Source organism: Echiichthys vipera (assembly GCF_963691815.1).
Source record: "Echiichthys vipera genome assembly, chromosome: 4".
Taxonomy (NCBI): domain Eukaryota; kingdom Metazoa; phylum Chordata; class Actinopteri; order Perciformes; family Trachinidae; genus Echiichthys; species Echiichthys vipera.
Window position 1 is genome coordinate 19,425,579 of NC_139829.1, and position 15,779 is coordinate 19,441,357.

The following is a 15,779-nucleotide window of genomic DNA, read 5'->3' on the forward strand; positions in this document are numbered from 1 at the left end:
TTTTTAATTTATATAGCTTTTAATGAAGATTCTACATATTCAACCTTCAATTTAATACTAAGAACATATTTAAGCTTTTAAGATCTTTGAAATGTAATTTAAAACAAGTTTAGCATTTCCTGTCATAGTTTTGTTTCGTTCATCAGTTACAAGCTACACTGTGATGGCAAGACACTAAGCGGGACTAAAATGATTGGTTTTAAAACACTGACATATCAGTTCTGATGCTACCTTTCCTACAGCGTGGCTGTGGCTGAAGACAGTCAACAAAAAAGTCTTCTGATTAGGTATAAACCTTCATGTCTGTAGCTGAATAGTGTCGGCCTACGCGGCTGTATTTTAACATTGGTCTTAGTAGTGGGACTTGAGTGAGCCTGATATTTTCTTAAGTGGTACGTCATGTACAAAGTTTGAGAACCACTGACATAAAGTATCCACAAGACATATAACACCAACTGACAAATTGTAATAGGATACACAGTAAATCACACCACAAAAGGGGTACACTCATTATACAATAAGAATAAGAATGGTAAGGTAAGTAACCAATGTAACTTCAAGAAAGTTTATCCAGTGTTTACAACAAACAAAGGATGTTGAGAACTCTTTCTTTGCAGGATATTTCCCCATATTTAGCAAAATTCGGCACATATGTAATTGTTGATATGAGATCAGATATTTCAGATTTCTTGGGCCAAAACAGGTTGTGTGATATTTCATGGTGGTGTCAGCCTACTAGCAGAAGTGATCCACTGAATTGGCACTGTCTTAAGGCTGGCATCTTCTATTTGAATTCTATTCACCCTATCACTGTCAGCTGTGATCTCTGAGTAAGCAGCCTACATTTTCATAATTAAAGGAAATTTGAATATAGGCAAATAGAGTTGGGTGAAAACAACATCCATCAGCGCACTGCCCAACTCAGAAAAGAATCATCCACCTAATACCTGAAATAAACTTCACAACACAGAACATCATCTAATCATCAAGCACATTTAATTCAATTAAAACATATATCAAAACCTTAAAATTGTGTTAAACAAATAGCCTAGCATCTGAAAACAAAACAAAAAAATACACCAAATAGCCTCATTGCTTTAGAAAACAGCAACAACAAATATTCTTGCCATTTTTACATACAATATAGCACAAGGAAACAGTTTGCTACCTGTCAAGTAAACAAGTTTCTAGTAGCAAAGTATTAGTTGTGCGTCTTTGGTTCAGTGTATCATCATTCCTGTGTCAGAGTTTGTGCTAGTCTGGCTCCCCAGATGTTGTCTATTTTGGATAGATACTATTGGCTTAGTGCCGCCAAAGACAAGTGTGATTGGTTTAAAGAAATATAAACATGCCAGAGCAGTTTTCCCCTATCCCAGAATTGATAAGTTGGTTTAGCCAGCTGTACTCCACAGTGCTGTGTAGATGGGTGTGGCAATGGGAGACTAGCCCTAATCAGGCTGCTTTTTGTCATGAGACTGGTAGGGGTGCAAGTAAAGCACAGGTACAGATGAATCAAACCAGGGACACTGAAGCCCAATCCCAAAGCCATGTACTTTGACTTTCATTAGTAGTTTGTAAGACGAAGAAAAGAACAAACCACAGTATTGTGTCAGCTCTGGTGAATGCAAAAGTACTGCTCTGCTGGATTAGGTTAGATTAATTAGTGTTGTACTGTAAGAATTTTCATCCTATGCTTTATTCATCTGAATCAGCATGTACTGTATACAGCACTGAGGACCCAAGAGGAAACAACAACCCCACACCTGCACACAAGAAACAAACAAACACACACACACACACACACACATCAAACTGCAGATTACACAAAAACACAAATGGACAATTCTTCCAATTTTTGATATAAATATTATTGTCTCCATGAGAAAACATCTCTTCACAATCTCCCCACAAGAACTCTTGTGTAGCACATCTCTGGATGTCCCTACCCTGGACATGACATCGCGGGGCACATAGAGAAAGACAGAGAATGACAACCATCACACTAATATTGAGTCATACTGTATTTAGTGTATATATGCTAATATTCCTGCTTATTGAAATTAACTTAGTTCAAGTAATTGGATCATGATTATCTTCTTCTCAGTTGTTTGGTTGGTTAGAATGACTGGGCTTCAGATATGGCTGCAGCTCAGCTATCATACTGTGGACACACAAAGCCTTTCTCTCCATGATATTCTCCAGCTTGCGGACATACTCCCCAAATGCCTGTTAAGATCGAGATACAGAGAGTTAGGAGAGACAATAGTGTGTAATTTACAAAAAAAGGATGGAGCTAACAAATGAAGCTAAAAAAAGTTGATTTATTCTGACCATATCAGGTTGCTGGCAAAGAAGCGTCCCCTCTTTACGACATAAAGCTTCCATCTCTTCCAGCTGCTCCCAGTTGGCCTGGACAACACGCCACCTTAAATTTGGTTAAAAGACAGCATATTTTGTTGAAACTGATAACATTTTAATTTGTGATTACTCCCTATTAGTATCATTATTAAACCGCATTTAGGATGATTGTGTCAACAAAAATGTGACATTCAAGGTACTTACTGGCCATGATCCAAGTCTTCCACCGTAGACGGACAGATTATGGGTCTTATTTGCTGATTGCTGGTGCCATCTTGACTTTCTGGTTCTATAGGACTGTTTAGTTGGACTGAAATATTTGAGTTGCTGGAATGGTTTGAATGTACTGTGTGACACTGCTTTGGCACTGTGTTCAGCTGACCCGAGACTCTTTCTGACTGTGGTGATGAAATGGAGAAAGGAAGTTTGTTGTGAATATATTCTGGTGGCAACTGGGAGGCACCATTTGTCCTTAGATTCTGTGAGCTGGCTGAACCAGTGATCCTAGACTGCTGGACAGAGGATGAGATGTACTGCATGGCAGAAGTTTGCATAGAAGCACATGAAGAGGGTTTAAGTAAGGATGCAGGGGTTTTGTTTCCCAGGACATCAATGGCTGGTATAGTTCGGGGTTTCTGGTTGTTTTCTTGGTCCTGGAAAGAGCCCGGCATAACCTCAGGCATAGGAGGCGTCGTCATACCTGGACAAGATTTTTTAAAATAAGACATACCAGTTCTTAAAGTAGACCATATTGTGAAAAGTGAGATTTCAATATCTTTTTTAATTATAAAGCAGGTTGAGGTGCTATATCAATACTGTGGCAGTATAAAAATGCTAAATCCACAGAGAAATGCACACAGCCTGTATTCAGACACTGTGCCTTTAAACAAGCCCTAGCACTAGTTAGTACACACAAACACAGAACTTACACACTTACCTATTCCACAATGGTCATATGTGACACAGCAAGTCTCTTTTCTTCGCTCAGTGTGATGTGTAGCTGTCATTGTGTCAGGGGTTGAAGTGCAGTGGCTCTTTGCTTGTGGTAGCTCCAAAAAAGACAGGCGAAATTCTACGTCCTTGTCCGCTACAACATTCCCTGCCATCTTTGCATACGTGAGGCGCTCTTTTTCCACTTCCCTTCTGTTATCTTCTCCCCTTTTATTGGCAAGTGGACAGAGTGAGGTATTGTTCTGTTCCCCTTGGAGGAACGAGGCTGTGGCGACCTGTTGGTCCGCTTGAAGCAAAGAGATGCTGAGAGGGTCCATGATGTAGCTGAGAGAATCTGCAGTCTCTTCTTGAGGTAAAACAGACATTTGGGGTTGGATCTCTGGATGATTGTGCACCACAGAGTAAGCCAGACTTTGAGATAATATATTAAGGGGCTCAGCTGGTATTTTACATCCATTCTGTGTGATGGGAGAAGGGAGAGGTAGTGAGGCCGATTGAGCAGTTAAAAATTCTGTTCTACTGACGTGAGCAGCAAACAGCGCTTGCTTCTCTCTACAGCTGCTTGAGGGCACTCCCTGTTGAGCATTTTTCAATGGTAGAGGCTGGATGTTTGAGGTGCATCTGGTATGTTTTAACTTAAGGGAGAAATCACTGGGTTTATTAGGGGTCAGGAGTGTGTTGGTATGTCCGCAGGCTGGGGAGAGGGGTCGTTCGGCTGGAGCTCGTTGATGGGATGACTCAACAGGGGGGTAGTTAAAGAGGCTGTTGCTGTCAGCGGCGCTGTGGGTGAACAGTATACTGTATCCGTCAGCTCCTTCTTGCTCCTCAGTAGTCCACACCCCCTCAGCTGGGACATCTGAGGCATCTAGTTCTTCCTCACCCACTTCCCTCCTCTCTTCTGAGTCACGGTTGTAAGATGCCTCTACATCAGCTGGCATCGCACCTGTCATCTCTGTGTCTGTTGTTGCCACACAAGCCCACCTCCTCTCCCCTTCTCCTTCCATCTCAGCTGGCCTCCGCTCTTCCTCTCTTACCTCTCCTTCCCCTGTTGACTTCAGTGACCTCCCTTTCTCACGTTTACGTCTGTATTGTCCAAATCTTGCCTCTGTTCCCTCCCAAGATACCCTCCACTCTTCACCAACATCACCCGAATCACCATGACCAACCTCATTCTTAAATTTATTATAGCTCGGAGAGGTTTCATTTTGTACGCAAATATCTCCACTGGGGAAGAACGATGACTCTCCACTGTTACTATCAGCAATAACCTCAACCCTGGCTCTGTACGCATCTAAAACATCCTCCAAGCCATGGTGCATAAGGGCAGAAACTGAGCGGCGGTAAGAGTGTTGGAGAGAAGAACCCGAAGATGGAGAGACAGAAGAAGAGAGAGAGGCTTGATTAGAGGAAGACAAAGACAGATATGTAGAGGGTGAGAAGAGAGGGACAGATGAAGCAGCTGATGAGGGTATAAACTGCTGCAGCTGCTGGTGATACTGTCTCAGATGCCTCTCCCTCTCCTTATCTCTTTCATCAACCTTTTGTAAATCTCTTTCCCTCAGACCTTCTACTTCACTATACTGGTCTCTACTGCTTTCAACCAGTCTTCTCTGCTCCTTTCCTCCCCCTTTCAAAGTGCTTCGCTGGTTCTCTTTTCCCCCAGATTCCCTCTGTACTTCCCACAATTGAAGCTGCTCATCTGTAGTTTGTCCCAAGGCCATGCCTGCCATAACATTTTGGTCACCAACTGAGTGGCCTACACTGTCAGTTACTCTATACCTTTCTCTTCTTCTGCCTTCCCTCCCAACTGCTCTCTCCCTCCTGTCACCTACTCCAAACAAACCTCTGACTGGTGTAATGTGTTCAAGTCCAGTCCCCTTTGTTGCACTTGTACTTGTTTCCTCACCCCATCTGCTGTGTTTGGGTGTGGAGCAGAGAATCGTGCCTCTCATGGCCAATCTCATGGTTGGTGTGGTGAGGCCAAAATCCTCTCTTTGTCTCCCTAACTTTGGCTTTTTAGGGGGACTTTTCCCTCTGGTGGCAATACTGTTGCCTCCACTGCTGCTGCTGCTGCTGCTGTTGCTGTTGCTGTTGGACAGGTTACGTTTAGGGGAGGGTATTGTCTTGCCCCTTCTTCCTCCTTTTAGTCCTCCTTGTCCCCTCAACTCCTTTACCCTATGAAAAATCAAAAAGATGTTGTAGCTCAGACAACAGTCACTGATCATTGCCTACAGTCCCTGAAACAAGAAATAAAAATAAAAAAGACTGGGTAAGTTTTGCTTTGTTATTTAAAGTTTCCCCAAGTCACAATTTAAAGTACGATAAATGAAATCTATAAGCAACTAATATCCATATTACTTATTGTACACACATACACACACACACACACACACCTACCGGTCGGCGTATCTCAGCGTATTTAGAGTGTGTTCAGTTGCTATGTGACCGGGTGAAATGTTGGCAATCATGCATGTCATTGAGTCACCAACAAATGAGTCTTTCAAAACCTAGAAAGGGAACGGGAGAGTTTATGTGTATCACCAACAAACACACAACAGAACCACTGTTTGCAAAAGTCTTAGTACCTGAGTAAGTTTGCTTTGTCTGAAAGGTGTGTGCGACTGCTCTTGATCAAGGGACCGGATACATTCTTTAAGCTGAGAAACAAAATCACAATTACAAATGAGCAAATATATCAGATCCCACCATACCTGCATGAATTACTTTGTGTGTCCTCTGAGTGTGTGTGTGCTTATGTGTGTGTGCAACTCACAGCCAACAGACTCTGGTTGATCTCAGCTCCCTCCATACGACTCTGCCTGTCTGGTTCTTTGGTATCTGATGCCCTCTCACTTCCTGCCAGGTCCACAAACCACATTCTACATACAACACGACACACACAAACACACACCTTTCATAGTCCGGTCATTTTACACCAATACTACTAGGCTTATTTGATCAACTATATAATAACCATAGCAGTGATTTAAGGGGAACATGTTATGCTAATTTATTGGTTATTTTATTCTGGGTTTCTACCAGAACATGTTTACATGCTTTAATTTGCAAAAAACACAATAATAATATAATAAGACATGTTGTCACTCACCTTCCAACAATCTGCTGGTTTGTATCTCTTAGCTGAATCTGAAGCAAGGCATGGGAACGAGAGGAGAGTGGATTCACTCCACTCGTCCCTTGTGTACGCTCCTCTGTACCCCGTGAAATCAACTTTTTAAGGGCAACAAAGAATGCAGAAGGGAAACAAATGAGATAGATTAAGAGCTAAAAATATGTTTAAAGAGATTGTAGAAGCCACTCCAAACATAGGAAATCATAAAAATATTTCAAGTATTTAAGGTATAAGAGTTCACTGGTGCATCTGTGAGGATTTAAGCGTTACGTGATACATAGATATTTACTGTTGCATTTCACAGAATACTTTAAGTGTAATTCCGGCACAAAATCATTGCTTTATGTGTAGGGACTCTTATCATGCTACTGTAGAGGTTTGGTGTTATTTTGAGCAGTATTAGTGGTTAAAAAAAAAGCTGTTTTGATGCGTTCACAGTGCTGCCCCAAGCTAATCGCGTCCGGCTATTCGCGACTCTCCCGGATTACTCCGGCAATAGTTCATACACGAAAAAAACTGCCTCGATTCCTTATTTGATGCATGTAAATGCCGTAAAAGAGTAAAAGTACTATTGAGTGTTTCTTGTGACTAAAAATAGACTTAAAGAAAGAACTTAGATATTACAGGCAAGGTTTAATTTTATTGTGGTACAAAGTAATTTGAGTTAACCATGATATTTTTTCTTTTTTAATCAGCAGACCTTCTGATTTTGGGGAAAAAAAGTGGGAGTAACAGTGGGAGTGGTAATCAGAACACCAGCTCTTAAATAATCAGCACGGACATGAGGCAATGTTTAAATAAAGGGGCGAACCTCCAATAGTGAGCTGACTGAGTCCACTCTGACATCACGCAGTCCAACAATGTGAACCACCTTTTGTCCATCTTCTCTGGCAAACAACCTAATGGAGGAAGAAAGAAAAAGAGAGACATTAAGAGAGAGAATAAATCGAGAAAGAGGAAAATCAAGGTTTTGCATAAATCCAACTATTAGGAAGAGTTTAACTTTAATGATGATGTTATCAAGGGTGAATTATCCCTATGGGAAAACTGGGGCAACATACGCATGCACACACTTGCACAAACACACACCTTTTTCTGTGGTCCAACAGATCATACAGCTGACCGCAGTATATTTCAAAGAAACTGACATACACCCTCATGGATGAGTGCATGTGCGTGCTGGAGATGTGAGCAAAAATGTCCCGGACGGCCAGTGCATACAACCCTGGTCTCACAGGAGAACCCAACATGGTGTGAGTCTTCCCTGCACCTGTCTGGCCATATGCAAAACAGGTGGCCTTGCCTCTATGGACACAAACACACGCACAACACATAAATATAGTTAGGGAGCGAACGATTGATTGAAAGAAAGAGTTAAAACGACCTACAAACATGTACTTCAAGTCCCAAACAAGCTTATTTTGATTGAAAGGATAGCACACCTCCATAGATACCACTACATCAATGCTCACCTACCCATTGAGCATGTGCTGTACCAAAGGATAAGCTGTTTTTCGATATACCTCCTCGTTGGAGTGCTCCTCCCCGAAAACCTGGTCAAAGTAGAACCTGTGCTGCAGGAACAGAAGAGCAAGGGGCATGGCATGAAATAAACAAAACAACAGCATAATGATCTGGAGACCTTAACTTTCTTGCCAGCCCCAACAAGTATTGTTTTCACCCTGTGAGTCTGTAAGTGTGTGTGTGTGTGTGTGTGTGTGTGTGTGTGTGTGTGTGTGTGTGTGTGTGTGTGTGTGTGTGTGTGTGTGTGTGTGTGCCCTGGAGACACCTGCTGCAGTGGGAACGGAGGTGGTTTTGAGTAATTTGTCCAGGCATCTGTCTGTCTGCATCAGTCATTTAGTCACAACAGCAAGATACAGTCACGAAACATTACAGGTGTGTGGTAAAAATCAAAACTTTTAGATTTAAAAAAATGAGAGTTAAAAAATGGTTGGGATCTGAGCAAGGGGGCTGGAAGTAAGGGGATAGGAGATAGGGAAAGAGCCATTTTTACGCCAATCTGTAGTTTAGTATTATTATAGTTTGATGATTATATATGTAAGTTATACAGTATTTATTTATTTATTTTACCTGTAGTATGTACTGTGTGAGATCCACAGCCTCTTTGCTTTCATGAACAATCACACACTCTCCGATCGGAGTTGTCACAACATCTGCCTCTCCTCTCCTGCACTCTGTGCGTGTAAGAGGTCTTTTCCTCACACACACATTGATCCGCTGCCCCCCTGGTTGCCTGCAACACACACACACCAATAATAGATAATCAAAATCAGGATGATCATGTGCAAAAGAAACAATACTCTTAGCGTTGTAGCCATTCAAATCTTAATATTACTTGCTGAATGTCTTTTATGTTCAAAAAATGTATTTAACATACTCTAGCTACCATCACTACAATATTAATTTGTATTTTTCCCTAATAAAGTAGGTAGTTACCAGTGAGGAAACTCAAACCACTGCCACTCACTTTTTGTTTGAAGCAGGAGGGGAACTCAGTGGTAGTCCGTAGTAGCCAGTTGTTCTCTTTGATTCATAAACAGCTGTTGGTTTAGCCTTGTGTTCACTAGTCCCATTACTGATTTTTTCCTCCCTAAAGATTCCTTTTCTATATTTGTGCCCAGCTGGTTTGTTGCTAAACCTATTTGATGGCACTGTTGCAGGCCTGGGTTTTGGTTTGTGGAATGAGACACACTTTGGCGATAATCTGGGGTAAGAGTTGAACATGGGATATCCTTCCATGATGTTTGGCTCAGTGTTTGCTCCTTTGTGATGAGGATTAGATTGATGACTATGAACATCGGGCCTGAGGTTGCTCTTCCCTTTGCAGCCACATGCCACAGCCCTTCCAGTGTCAATCTGCAAAGGTACTGCTGATCCTGCTGAGGTTTCACAACTGAAGTCGAGCCGTCTTCGAACGCATGATGGTTTGGAAAAATTGGCTGCATTTAACTTACTCAGAGCAGCACCCTTCTCATCCTCATCATAACGCACATCTTCATTAGGACCTCCACAACCATCAGAAGTAAAGCTAATATGTGCTACAGCGTAGCCTTCAGCATCAACATCAGTATAGTTATCATCATCACCATCTTCACATTCATATTCAAGGTCGAGAGTTTTGACCATTTGGACCAGATGGAAAAGTCGAGTCCTGTCCTCCATAGAGCGGATTCCAAGGATGGGATAGTCCTCTATGGTCAGAGCTGAAAGGTGGGCTGCACGATGAACACCCAGTGAGGTAAACCTGAAGGACAGGAAACAGAGGGACACAGATGGTCAGAGGAGGAGGGGCCAGGGCAACTGTGAGTTTGGATGTAATGGGAGTGAGCTTACCTGGCATAGTGACGCTGTAGCCCAACTGCCCTCAGACACTCATGTAGGCAAAATGACATTTCCTCCCCTTCCTTTTCTCTCTCTTTTTCTTCACTGCAACTCGTCTGGGATCTGCAGACATGTCGTTTTAGTTCCTCCATCAGTTGTTTACATAAAGCAAAGGTGTGGAAGATATGATTGAACAACTAGAGTAGTTCTATAAAAACAGACTTCAGAAAATAACTCACAGCTAATACAAACTTCAATAGCCACTTCAAGCTCCCTACTGCAATCAGACTGCTTTTTCCAAGACAGCGTGCCCTTGCTGGTTCCTCCCCCTCAGTCAGGGACTGATGGCCAATGGTTTCAGATGGTCGGTCACTGTGTCATTACTACCATGATGCACAAGCAAAGCACACAACTCTGGTATGATGCTGAAATTTGACACTTGGTCACGATGGAGGCAGGGCAGTCGTGTCACACGTCTGTAGCATAGCAAATATGATAAATATAGTAGACACAGACATGCAACTGTTGCTTCTTTTACTCCTACAGTAGATTGGCTGGCAGCTGCAATAATCCTCCCATATGGCACTTGAATGAGACCCTCTTCTGTATGCATAAGGTGAGAGTGCTGTTCATTACTGTGCTTATGAAACAGTACACTGCTTCAAATCATCCCCTTCCCAGAGGTCTAAATTTCCTTAACGCTGTGCGGCAGACCCTATACTGCACATGTGTTGGGATGTGAGTGTCAGCAACTGTTAAGTCTGCAAATTAAATTACACGAAGACAACATGCAAGGCAGTTTAAATTACATTTATGGCCAACTTATCCACAGAGCATGGAGTAAAGGGGAAGTGTAGACTTGAGTTATTAGAACAAACCCACACCTCATAGTCAAAGAAAAGTTGATGTGGATTTTAAATAATTGCCAAATCAAAAGAAACATACACTTTATTAAATAGTATGGTTCTTGTGCTTTACAAATATTTTTTTATGTTAAGTTATTTCTTAAAATGGCAAGAATAAACATAAAACATACCTGAATTACTCCAGACTTTTTAGAAACAAAAGACAAACAACACGATGGGTTATCTGAACGAGCAAACCGAACTGAAAAAAAATGCATTAATTTTTCACAGAGTTGCTCGCTTGAGTAGTTTCACTATTTCCGTACACAAAGTAGGTCTCCATAGCGACGACAACGAGCGCTTTCTTTCCCGCTGTGGTGCGCACCAGCACCGCTCCTGTTCGGTCAGGCAGACCCACACAGGTGGCACAAATAAGGATACAAGATATATATGATTTAGATGCAGAATTTCAGAGGGACAGCAGGTCAAATCACGCTCTGTTCAGCATGAAAGAGAGATAATCCCTCAGGGGGCTTAATGCCCACCAACAAACCTGCTAAGACAAAAAGCCTTCTCAGACTAAACCATGAGGACATTTGCCCCACTGGCTTTACGACACACTAAGAATGGGACTAATGATGGAGATGTATGTAACGATAAAAAAAAAAAGACACGTGGATTCTTATTAATACATTGTAGCATGGTTATAGACAACATGGCTCTCGGTTTATAAAATAAAAGAAAAAAATGATGGGTATATTTTTTTGGTTTTATTCATAATAACAATTTTATTTTTTATATTATCTTATTTATTTACCGTCATAGGCCCCAAGTCTCTACCATAATACTAATATAATACCTATCATATAAGCCTACTTTATCTATACATCATATATACCTCAACAGTAAATGCATACATGCCTAGCACACACTGCAGTTTTAAAGCCTATAGGCAACTTTCAGTCAGTATCAAGTGTCAGTTAGTATAAAGTGTCAACATAAGTCACCATCATAACCAGAGAAACCAGAAAAAAAATGTTTTCATGTGAAAAAATTGTATTTAAGTGTTTTGGAGCAAATTGTGCCAATGCTTTTCTTCAGCGAGTTAAGCTAAGGACATTTATTGGATATCCTCCTGGGTGTTTTTTTAGTAGACAATGTGATAATAATAGTTGTTGCTCTCTATGGGCTATAACTATAAATGGACTATATCATCTCTAGAGTAAATATCAAAGTGTTGGACTATATCATTGGAATATAGACAACCCAATCTGTCGATATATGGAAGACTGCAGTCGTCTCCTTTTTTGTATTCCTCACTGCAAACACTAAACACACAGACACACACAGACACAGACAGACACACACACACACACACACACACACACACACACACACACACACACACACACACACACACACACACACACACACACACACACACACACACACACACACAAACACACACAAGGACGGTAGGAATGCTTGGTCATTAGCCCGTGTTTCACTGGGGACCAAATTGAACGTAACACACAACACTGGGTCTACGTCAAACCTAGCTTAAAACACTAGCGGTTTTTTTTTAATTTTTGGATACATGTCCAAATAATTATAGACGCCGTGTTTTATACATATAAAGCACTAGGGCATTCGTGTGTGTAATTTTAGCAAGATAAAGTCTCAGGACATGAAGCAAAATTCACTGGAGACCAGTTTCCAGGCTACCAGACCCGTGCTGTGAGGAGGACTGCCATGGCAACTAACTACAGAGAGGATAGAGACTGGCAACATTAAAGGTATGTTGATTTAATCGATCATAGACTGTAGGCTTATATAAAGTCTGCATTTCCTTCAGAAGTCTTCCAAAATACCATCTTTTAATGCCAAGGGAAACATTTGGACATGTAAAATAAACTAATCCGGACTAAGGCTACAGTGCACCAGTTTGTGGAGGAAATTAAAGAACCAGATAAAAAACCCATTTGATAAAACTTGCAGCAACATTTAGCATAGTCTGCTCATCAGTGTTTAACCAATTGGGATTAAACCTGGTCTGTGACAGAGATATACAATTAGGACCAGTTAGGGGATTTTAAACATACAAGAATCAGTTCATTTTGGTGATTAATTTACTTATGTAGATTAAAAGAAAAAAACAAGTGGAAAGTAGATGGAGTCTGACTTATTTGGGCAAACACAAATCCAGTGCCTTGTACTTTTCATGTAAACTGCAATGTGAGTGAATTGGAGTAACTTCAGTTAATTAGTCTGCATTAAAATAACATCACTACTATCTATTTTACCACTAAATTTGCTTTTAAACTAGATTCTTATTGATACCAGGAAACCTGCTGAAAGAAGTGATCAACATGTCTTCTGAGGAGGAGATTTCTGAGACTTCCTCTTCTTCCTCCTCTGCCCCTCCCACTTCCTCCTCCTCCTCCTCACCTCCCCCTGCCACCCACTTCATCGGGAAGAAGGAGAACATTGTCAAGGCCGGACGAGTGACTAAGATGGTAAATGGATGCCGAGATATACTGATCTTGTGCCACCAAGGACAGCTTCATGCAATGGACATGCACTGCTACCGTAAGTTCTGTGTGTGTGCGTGTGCGCGTGTGCGTGTGTGTGTGTGTGTGTGCGTGTGTGTGTGTGCGTGTGTGTGTGTGTGTGTGTGTGTGACATTTTAAAAGACTTTGACATGCATCACCCTAATACTTTTTTAAAAAGTAGAATTTACTTTCTGCAACGGCTTCTCACATTTCAAAAACACTGATTTAGAAACGCTGGTGTCTATGATGACCATCATTTTTCCACCTACAGATTCAGGTGGTGCATTACAGCATGGAGACATTGAGGTACGTTACATGTTTTCTGAATATTGCTGTGAAATATCCATAAAATGTGTACAACTTTCTTTGTCAGTACATTCAAAGCTCAAGATTTCTTGTAAAATTGCCACTACAAGTGCTACTGTCTTATCTCTGTAATCACCCTGTGCCTACAACAGGAGTTTAATGGCCGGCTGTGTATCGTGTGTCCGTGGCACAAGTACAAGATCACACTAGCAGAAGGGGAAGGGCTTTACCAAGCTGTGGATGACCCTACAGTCAAACCCCTGAGAACACACTGGCGCTCCAAGGGTGTCAAACAGAGGATTCACAAAGTCACAGAGGTCAATGGGAATGTATATGTAACACTGAACGACTCCAGCGAGGCCATCGAGTCAGATGTCTACCAGACTGAGAGATATAGGACAAAACACCAGCCCAAGAATTGAAGATACTCAAGGATTTCTTAGAGACGTTTGATTATATGATGAAAAAAGGCTTAAATGCTTCATGGTTCTGGAAATCCTTGTGGTGTTTTTAAGGTTTGAAAAGTGCTTGGGTTTTAGTAAAGTGCTTGGAATTTAGGTTATATGTCTACTTCTACAAACAGGTGAAAAAAGGAAAACACAACAAAGTTTTGTCTCCCTTATGCTCTCATAAAACATAATTTTGGTTGTTTCAAGCACAATATCATCCAAGTTAACTTGATACTGTTTGTACTTTTTATAAACATGAAATGCATTTGACACCGGAAAAGATGTAGGAATGCACGGTTCATAGACGATGTGGGATGTTTTGTTTTCTTTCACTGGAAACCCTTCAGAATTTGTTTGTCACAAAAAGTATGATCAGAAAACCTGTTAATAAGTGTGTGTGAGGCAATAAGACAAAGAGTAAAATATCTGACAGTAAGTGATGAATAATGTAGTAGGATGAATATCAATTATTTCAGTGTGTATTTCTCTGCTTCAGTTTGACATCCAAAGATTTTTGTTCTGTTTACATCCACTGTTCAGTACTGTACTGTGCTCTGGCTCTGATGGACAGTTTGTTTTAGCAAGATCAGAAAACATGCTGTTATTGAAGACATTGATCAAATCAGTAGCTATGATGTAGAAACAACTCTGGCATTTACTGTTTAAAAAAACCCTACTTTATTTTCACACTGAGCTGGGACCACTACAGAGTATCGTGGTAATAATTGTTAAATGGTGTACAAATATATGGTTTATTTTTGGCAGAAAAAATCATGTGTCATTTGTCAATATATGCATATATATACACACACATTCACTTTTATCAAGAATATATGACACTTAAAACATAGGGATGACCCCATTTACTTTCCTGATGTTACAACTAAAACATTAGATCAGCCTTTACAATATGCCTTCTTATATAGTAAACTAAAATGAGCTCCATCTTATTAACTATAATAACAAAATGGTGCTTCCACGTTATTGTTTTAGTAACAATTATCCTTTCATTTTATACTTAAAGTAAATTACTTACCTACGATTTAAAACGCAGGAAGATGTTTTACTTGTAACTTTTACACTGTTGTATTGCAAATGTGTAAAATGTACAAAATAAATATGGCAACATTTATATTCATACATTGCATAAATGGTACAAATCATTAGCCAAATGGCACAACAGCATTGTAATCAAAGATAGACATTTTGTTATACAGGATTAATTTGTTATTTGAATTAAAATGAGAATGCAGGGCTACTTGTCGTTCCTAGAGTCTCAAAAGTAGAATGGGAGGCAGAGCCTTCTGCTACCAAGCTCCTCTCCTGTGGAACAAACTCCCAAGTGTTGTTTAGGAGGCAGACACTGTCCCCGTATTTAAGAGTAAACTTAAAACTTTCCTCTTTGATAAAGCTTATAGTTAGGGCTTACTAGCCCTTAATGATGCTGCTATAGGCCTAGTCTGCCGGGGGATAATACTTTTCCAGATACTCTGAGCTTCTCTCCTCTCTGGCTGTATCATTCATGTCTCATCGATGCATGTTACTAATTCAACTTCTTCCCAGGAGTTGTTTGTGCTTTGTCGTCTCGCAGGTCTCTGCTGATCATGGTGGTGCCTGCTGCCGTGGTCCTGCATGACGCTTCCTGCTGCAATTATCACTGTTACTCATACATGCTATCATTAATCTTATACATTTTAAATCTTATAAACATCATCAATAATATATCTCATTGTATCACAGCTGTTATTACCACTACTCATCATTGATCATATTTACCACCATAATTATTATCATTGTCATGTTGTCACCTTATCTGTGCTTGTTTCTACTATTCTACTTTATT

At 40.7% G+C, this 15,779-nt stretch overlaps 1 protein-coding gene across 1 annotated transcript; it reads left to right on the forward strand.

Moving 5' to 3' along the window:
• Positions 1-12,291: 12,291 nt before the first annotated feature.
• Positions 12,292-14,542, forward strand: LOC310946658 (Rieske domain-containing protein-like). Its single transcript, XM_083913172.1, has 4 exons — positions 12,292-12,425; positions 12,956-13,218; positions 13,453-13,487; positions 13,640-14,542. The coding sequence occupies exons 2-4, from the start codon at positions 12,999-13,001 to the stop codon at positions 13,907-13,909; spliced, it is 525 nt and encodes a 174-aa protein (XP_083769298.1). The 5' UTR covers positions 12,292-12,425; positions 12,956-12,998; the 3' UTR covers positions 13,910-14,542.
• The last annotated feature ends 1,237 nt before the right edge of the window (positions 14,543-15,779 follow it).

Excerpts from the sequence above, each read along its gene's own strand:
- LOC310946658 (XM_083913172.1), top strand. The coding sequence starts at position 12,999 with ATGTCTTCTGAGGAGGAGATTTCTGAGACTTCCTCTTCTTCCTCCTCT. Across the intron at positions 13,219-13,452 it reads AATGGACATGCACTGCTACC|ATTCAGGTGGTGCATTACAG; the intron begins GTAAGTTCTGTG and ends TTCCACCTACAG. Across the intron at positions 13,488-13,639 it reads TACAGCATGGAGACATTGAG|GAGTTTAATGGCCGGCTGTG; the intron begins GTACGTTACATG and ends TGCCTACAACAG.